Raw genomic sequence first — 7653 nt, 5'->3', positions numbered from 1 at the left:
CCCCCCCAAAAAAAAAAAAAACCCCAAATCCCCCAGTGCTAACTTTAGAACAGAAAGAGTACAGGAGTAAAAAATAGATATAGGAGGCTTGGGTTGGCGTTGAATCTAAGATCTTATATGGGGAAATACTTCTTCAATTTATACAAAAAAGGTTACAAAAGCAGCATGGGTGATGGCAAAACCATATTATTCACCTTAAATATAGTGTTCTCCTCCTCCAGGGTAGGCATATGGCGGGTGGCATGTCTCCATGGGATCCGGAACAGTCTGCACTCTTGATTGAGCCAGTCCAGTCCTGGGTATTTCCCACTGTTAATCTGGCAGGGTGAGAAATATTTACTAATGTAGAACAAGCTCAGGATGCCAAGATTTCAAATAATATTCCTCCACTAATTTTGCTTCCATTTTAGATGCTTATATCTGGAAGTACTGTATGGATGAAAGCAAGATGGCAGCTGGACACTGATATTTTTCTCTTTGAAGATCGAAGCATTGATGAAGTGTTTCTTGGTAGGTTTCGAAATTTATTTGACAACTTTATATTACTGAAGTCAGAAAAATTTAAAAGTTAAAGTAAAACTATTCTTCTGTTGCATTGAAAGCATACAGTGACCAATGGCTATTCAAGTTCCAATAATGAGAGAAAATAGCACAAAAAAAGCCAATTTTCTATTGTCAAAAGTGTAGCCACGTATGAATCACAACTCACACAGAAGTCACTTTCAAACCAAGCAGCTTTCTGTTAGTCAACACAGCAAATTTAAGTGCCCAAGAGAAATCTGAAAATCTTTAGACATCATGCAAAACTTCCAATTCCCTATTGAAATCACTGGATTTAGCCCACAAAAATTCAGCAAACATTGCTAAATGTACAACTTTAAAATAACTTAATTATCATTCCAACCTTTGTGCTATATTTCAAGTTTTCTGATGGACATCTGAGGAAAAGACTGAAATTCAAGTCATTATTCGCTGAAAAACTTTCCATCTGCTGTAGCACTCAGTATCATTATCATTTTAAAAATGCTGTGTCATGATTCATCACCTGATGTGAGGATCGATGCATGTGGCATAATCAACGTCATAAAACTACTTTTATGGTGCTTTTTGGTCATTTATAGAGCTTGACGGCACATGGTCATCGTTCATTGGAACATCATTTAGTTTTTTGGCTTATCTTCAGAAATGCTCTTTAAAATGACAGTGTGCATAGTAAATCACAATTCACCTGTGCCAGCAACCATGGCTTCAGACGAATCCTCCGTGGTTGACCACTCATGGTGCTGGAAAACGAGGGGTTCGGAGGAAGTGGTAATGGTGAACACTGTTCTTTTGGTCAGCTATTAGCGTAATGGGGCAAAAAAAAGAGGAATAGTTACATTGTTGACAGATGATTTAGTCTGGAGATTGGCAACTATCAGAGAGGAACTTAATCATAAGCTGAATCTGCAAAGTCTACCCTAAAGAGAGGTGTGGAGATGGATAAGCTGAAAAAAATCTATAAAAGTATCACTCCACACAATTCTAGGGCAAAAGGTTGAATAAATCTTGAAAACACAAAAGCAGCACAATGACAAATGTGACGAGATGTGAACCTTCAGGCCTCTGCCAAGTCCTCAAATCGCTTATATCAAAGCAGGTGCTCGTGGGAAAATAGAAAGCATGTGGGTATTCAGTTTAAAAAGCTCAGTAGCAGGGAGGTCATGTTACCTCTGTAAATAAACGACAACATGACTGAGCACAATGACAGCCAAGCGCAAACGCCACCTTTAGCGCCGTCTGCACGAAAAAGACATTTTAAGTTGTTTTCATGACGGCTGTGACTTCTGCAGAAATGAAAAAGAGGCTGTGAAACTTTCCAGGCCAATCCTTCTGATTCTGACATGAGTCACGAGACTTTGTGAATATTTTCAATGAGTTTTAAATGGCGTCTTGATATTGCACTCCCATAAAGGAAGTTCTAAATACTACTAAATTCATTATGAATTGACAAGAGGAAGAGTTATTTTGGTTTTGGATGGAGAAGTAGGTGGGGTACCTAAATAAAGATTATGTTCTGTGTTCCCTGATTTAGTTCCTTAAACCCTCTGTTGTTGCACTTTAGGTAACCAACAAACGTAGTTCTTCACTTTCTAAGCATATGCATACGATATTGTTAATAATGAATGGTTCGCATTGCATGTGTGAAGGTCCCCAGAGAAGCTGCTTTTATTTTTGTTCACCCATAAGAAACTTTATGTCGAGTCATATAAATTATGTTTTGAGAAACAGTGCATCTATTTTATTTATTTATTGATGCATTATTAGTATTTACTCAACATTGAAGTTAAATGGTAAAAAGTCAAAAGCAAATAGAGATAACTCTATTATATAACGTTGGCAGTTTATTTATTTATTTTTAATTTTGACATTTCACACAATGTTTAATCACCCAATTTCACTTTAGATATCTTAATAAAAAATAATAAACTTCACTTAGTATTATTTAATTTCTCTCCACTGTCAGATTCGAAAATACAAAAAAATATATATGATTTTATTTTAATTTGATTTCATTTACTTCTATATTTAGTTGTTTTTAGAATTTAGTAATGAGGTCAAATGTATGCAAAAAATGAACTTTTAAAACATTGGATTCAAAATATATGCAAAAGAGGGCTGCATTGTTAGATATTGACAAACATTCTGTTATTTTCAAATGAGTTACATGCAAACACACACAAAGGATACACATAACCATTGCCTATTACTCAAGAAGAAGCCACAATGTAGCCAAAAACCTGTAATTCCCACCTGTTAGGCTAATTAATACGACAAAACCCTCAAGATTTCATGCTCTGTAACTTTTGCAAACGGTTTAACGAACTTAAAATCCCTTACCTGCACTGAAAAGTGTCCAAACGGTGACTTGGGCTCGGTTCAGCGTTTACCTGACGCACACATTTAGATAGATCAGGTGAGTTTAGATCCGCGTCTGTGTATGTCCTTTCAGCTCCAGCAGATCAAATGGACGAGGACTGACTGATCGCAGCTCTCCAGCAGCACTCTCTCATATCCATGTTGTTTTTTTACAGGCATGAGACGACAGAAGACGTATTTGCAGAAGTTGAACAGGTACCACCCTTCCGGATGACGGGCTAATGTAAACGGAAGTGGTGCGAGTTTCATTTTTCATACATGCACTGTGTGTGTATCTACACCTTGTCTGTGTTTTAGTGTGTAGCTTAATGCAATAAGAAAATGTCAGTGCATTTTATTAGACAAAATAAAGCAGGTAAAACCTGTTTTTATTGGTCAGATTGTACTGTTTTGATTGTAAAGTTTGTTGTGTCATTTGTGAAGAAAATGTCTGAAGCGTAAATATTCATCAAACATAGCCTACTAGTTGGCATAAATACAGAAAGTAACTGCTCATTAATAAGATTGTTATTAGACTAGCATAGAAGAGTATATTTCCTTGTGAGCCTACTTTGTTTTTTTGTTTTGTTATCAAGACTGAACAGTTTTGTTATTATTCTTTTTGTAAATAATTATTATTGTGCATGCAGTTTTATGACTTCATGCTAGTTAAAAAAAACTATTTTTCGTTTACAGTTTATTTATAGAGTGTTTAAAATGAACAAAAAAGTGGAAAAGATATTAATAATGCGGCGTCACTTCCAAAGTTGCGTAATGACGTCGTGCGTGACCTGCCGGGGGTTTCCAGGGCAACTTGAATTGTTTTAGGATTACGGCGTGCAGGCGGAACTATTCAGTCGCTTTATTACATGGGATAAATTATTATTTCGTAACGATCTTGCTTTTAATCTTCAAACGACTGTACACAATAGCCTAGGTAAAAACAGTGTTTTTTAAATCCTGCGCACTGTAATTTTAAAGTTTACTCGGTATTGTTGTGACTTAAATCAGGTCACATTCACTAAAGTGTTGTGATGTTGATTTGCACCAGGTTTAAACTTGAAAAGACTGCAACTGATAAGGATTTCATTTAATTTTTGCACCTTAAATGTTACTGAATGAATGCTGAAAAGTTTTTTTTTGTTTTTGTGGAGCCCAGAAGTTATTTTTCATCTTTATTTGGCATGAGTAGGCTTTTAAAGCTTAAAAAAACATAATGTCAAACTTCGCAGCTGATTTAATTACATAGCTTAGTACATTTCTGTAATGCAACATCTTCAACATCAATTTTTGGGGATTGAATTGGGAAATATCAAGCACACAGGTTTGTGAGCACATCAGATATGAGGACCTCCAAATGATGGTCCACAGTCAAGAGGTTCAGAGCTTTCTGAGACCTCTTTCACAACTCTGCCACATGGATGTCAATTTTGACAGAATGGCAGGTTAGTACTTTTTTCACAGGCTAGTTAATTCACTCTTGAAGTTTTGACATCGAGCTCACATTATTATAAATTCGTCTTCAGACAGGTCTAAGGAGGTGAAATCAGCGTTTTCAGCTTATAAGAAGAATAAAAGCACTCCAACCTCTTTGACACAGTTGTGCAAACAACTGGAGGAGAGAATCACCCAGAAATCACAGCATTACTCCATCAGCCATGAAGACAGACAGTCTCTGGTCAGTCTCAAATAGATGCTGTAAATACATATTTCAAACATTGTCTGAAGCATTTTGAATTATACAATATCAATGTTGAAAACAGTTGTGCTGCTTATTTATTTATTTTTTATCAAAACTAATTAAAAAAAATGCAGGATTCTTTGATGAATAGAAATTTTGAAAGAGTGGCATTTATTTTAACATTTCAATTTATTTTGAAAAAAAAAAAGATATAAAACATAAAGCCAAATCAAACATGTATAGTTGTACAGTAAATGTTTATGCAATGGCAAACTTAAAATGCTCTCAGAATTATGAATTGATATTTGAATGAGTTTACATGATAAATCCCTTTTCTGTTTGCTTTTGACATTCAGACTGCAGTGTTGACCTCTGAGCTGAGTCTGATCTGGCAAGACCTGAAAACCCCGTCTGTGGACACCATGCTGACCCAGGAAGAGAAAGTGCAGCTGAACCGCCAGACCTTCAGTGAGGTGCTGCACATCTGTGAGCAGCTGTTTCTGCAATCCTTGCACCTGATGGAGACTCTACAGAGGCGAGGCGTCTTCAGAGATCATATCAACCGCAGCAGGGTGGCAGCTCAGCTCGCTATTGACTGCACCAGTCTGTGAGTGTGACTCTTTTTACCGAGACTGCATTGACGTAAACAGGTTTGATCACACAGTGTGGTGACATATAGCATGACATTACTTATTCATAGCAGATTGTGACTGTTTCTGTTTACAGCTTGAATGTTCGCTCCATGAGATGCAGGATTGTCACAGGAATCAAGGATGCACGGAGGCGCAAACAAAGTGCTGTTACACATAACAATGAGAGGTCCATGACGGCCACATCATGGGAAAAAGCAGTGGAAGATGACCTCAAAGAGGTGCGCTTGTGTGTGTGCAAGTTGAAAAGAGAGACGTTAAGGTCATATTAATTCACTTCTGTGTCTACAGATTCAGGAGAAAATCGGGGAGCTGGATCTGCAATGTGTGTATGACCTCCTGCCCTGTAACATGGAACCAATCACCTATAAGACAGACACACAATGTATGGCAAGTTACACAGATACAAAAAGGGATAGTTTACCCAAAAATGAAAATTCTGTCACTTACAATCAGTCAATGGGGTACGATGTTGTTTTGGAATCCATTGACATTCGTTATACAGAAAACCAGTGCTGGGTAAATTACTTAGAAATTGTAGTCCATGACAAAAATTGTAGTTAGTAACATAATCTGTTACATTGCACATTTTAGGTAATATAATCAGACTACTTTTTGATTTCTTTAAGATTACTTTTGACTTAACTCATCAAAATTATTGTACAATATTGGTATAAATGTAGACACAAATAGAGAAAAATTATTTTAAAAAAGCAAACAATATCAAAAATGTCAAAGAATAGATAAAATGTATTCCATTCTTTGTTATTTACCACATTCCTGTTCCTAAATATTGCAGGAACTGCATTTTAAAATAAAGTCAATCAAAATAAAACACAAAAAATGTTAAATATGTCATTTATGCTGTGTGGAATGTTGTGTATTAGGCAATCTTGTAATAAAAAAATCAATAAATAACTGTAGTCTGATATGAGGGTTTTAAAATCTAATAGAATCTAATTACAAATATTTAATTTTCAGAATCTGATTATGTACTCCAAATTACTTCTAATCATGTACTACACAGCTCTGCTGTAAACAGTAGCAAGATTCTTTAAGATATCTTTCCACAGAAGAAAGAAAGTCGCACAGGGTCAGTAAAGACATGAGGGTCATAATATAAAAAATGATGACAGAATATTCATTCTTGGGTCAAGTCATAGTTTCCTTTAAATGTGATATCATTCTGGATGTGGCAACAGGATACTGTCATTTGTGCATGTGCCCAGGTTCTACAGCCAATAAGTCGAACATACTGAAACAAGAGCAGGATCACAGTCCGCCTCAAAACCGGTTGGTCAGAATAAAGGTGACTTTTTAATGAATTCCATTGCACAAATCCCATAGTGGCAGTTTTCAAACAGTTGCATATCAACCTTAAGGATTTCTCCGTCCACCCTCTTAGGGATGTCATTCCATGCCTGACCTACAGAGGGAAACACTGCTGGAGGAGCTGGAGATAAGGCTACTCGATCCACCTCCATCCCCAATAGTCCTATTGTCCACAGAGCCTACCTCCAGCCTGGAGAAACGCATCAGTCCTGGGGAAGATCTGAAGAGGTTGGGTTGTTACAAAGTACCCTTACAACATACTAATCACTGTGTCTGTGTGTAAGAGTAATGCCTATTTTTCTTTTTCATTTTCTTTTGGTTTTAGTTTTAATTTTAATTGTAGTAATTCGACTTTTTACTTTTATTTCCGTGAACTGCCAAGGCAACATTTCTAATTGTCTGTGTGTAAGAGTAATGGGAACTGAAACTCAATTGTGTATGTTTTTAGATTATTACAGGAGAGAGATTACAAGGATGATGGTAACTGTGGGACGGATCTGTGCTCGCTTATAGAATCCCTAACCTGCTATAGTTCCAGCAGACTCCAAAGGCTCAAACAAAAACTACAGGTACTTACAGAAATAAACTCACTGCAGACAGAATTATGTGCAAGACCTATGCCATTGCCACCTGCAAATCAGACTTTAAAGGGCATTTCTTTCTAGAAAATGGAGGAAGAGGAGGAAACGAAGAAGCACAAAGTTCTTGTGAAGAAACCTCTGCACCCACAAGGAGATGTGGTCAGTGTGACGTTTTCTCCTCAAAACATCATGCGCACAGCAGCGGCCCAAGTGTCCGATAGGGTTCTCCCAGAGACCATCAAACTCAGCATGTACCCACCAGTCTACAATGACCTCACTAAAGAGGTGATACTCTGATATCAACAGTGTTATTTTAGTGTTATTTATATACTGTTTTAGTATTTATTAATACTTTGAATGAGCTTTTATTTTTATATTTTCAGTTTTTTTATTTTAAAGTTTTAGTAGTTTTATTGTTTTGTTTTGTCGTTTTTTAATTAGTTTTATATATATATATATAGATATATATATATAGCCTATCTTTATTATGTTTTTCTCCGCTCTTATAAGC

General features: G+C 36.3%; 2 protein-coding genes and 1 long non-coding RNA gene across 4 annotated transcripts in view; 2 read left to right on the top strand and 1 right to left on the bottom strand.

Moving 5' to 3' along the window:
• The window catches only part of LOC107655585 (interferon regulatory factor 6-like), an 8421-nt gene extending 5293 nt beyond the window's left edge, over window positions 1-3128 (bottom strand). Inside the window, exons 1-3 of one of the 2 annotated variants that reach the window (XM_016443121.1) lie at window positions 2881-3128; window positions 1229-1283; window positions 195-317 (exon numbers count right to left, since the gene is read on the bottom strand). In XM_016443121.1, coding sequence (XP_016298607.1) covers window positions 195-317; window positions 1229-1279 — 174 coding nt within the window. In that variant the 5' untranslated portion in view covers window positions 1280-1283; window positions 2881-3128. Of the gene's footprint in view, window positions 1-194; window positions 318-1228; window positions 1341-2880 lie in introns of both variants that reach the window. The other variant, XM_016443119.1, reaches the window with a different exon arrangement.
• Window positions 247-3153, top strand: LOC107655586 (uncharacterized). The gene is made up of 3 exons (XR_001630459.1): window positions 247-325; window positions 411-510; window positions 3075-3153. It is a non-coding gene; the product is annotated as an uncharacterized LOC107655586 (long non-coding RNA).
• Window positions 3154-4181: 1028 nt separating this feature from the next.
• Window positions 4182-7653, top strand: part of ccdc87 (coiled-coil domain containing 87) — a 7821-nt gene continuing 4349 nt past the window's right edge. The window contains exons 1-9 of the mRNA XM_016443075.1: window positions 4182-4343; window positions 4425-4576; window positions 4936-5186; window positions 5306-5450; window positions 5521-5614; window positions 6459-6538; window positions 6635-6789; window positions 7010-7130; window positions 7227-7427. Coding sequence (XP_016298561.1) covers window positions 4256-4343; window positions 4425-4576; window positions 4936-5186; window positions 5306-5450; window positions 5521-5614; window positions 6459-6538; window positions 6635-6789; window positions 7010-7130; window positions 7227-7427 — 1287 coding nt within the window. The 5' untranslated portion in view covers window positions 4182-4255. The remainder of the gene's footprint in view (window positions 4344-4424; window positions 4577-4935; window positions 5187-5305; window positions 5451-5520; window positions 5615-6458; window positions 6539-6634; window positions 6790-7009; window positions 7131-7226; window positions 7428-7653) is intronic.

The sequence above is a fragment of the Sinocyclocheilus anshuiensis genome, unplaced genomic scaffold, assembly GCF_001515605.1.
Source record: "Sinocyclocheilus anshuiensis isolate Anshui unplaced genomic scaffold, SAMN03320099.WGS_v1.1 scaffold916, whole genome shotgun sequence".
Lineage (NCBI taxonomy): Eukaryota > Metazoa > Chordata > Actinopteri > Cypriniformes > Cyprinidae > Sinocyclocheilus > Sinocyclocheilus anshuiensis.
The sequence above is the reverse complement of the archived record's forward strand: the minus strand, read 5'-3'. Positions and strand labels throughout refer to the sequence as shown.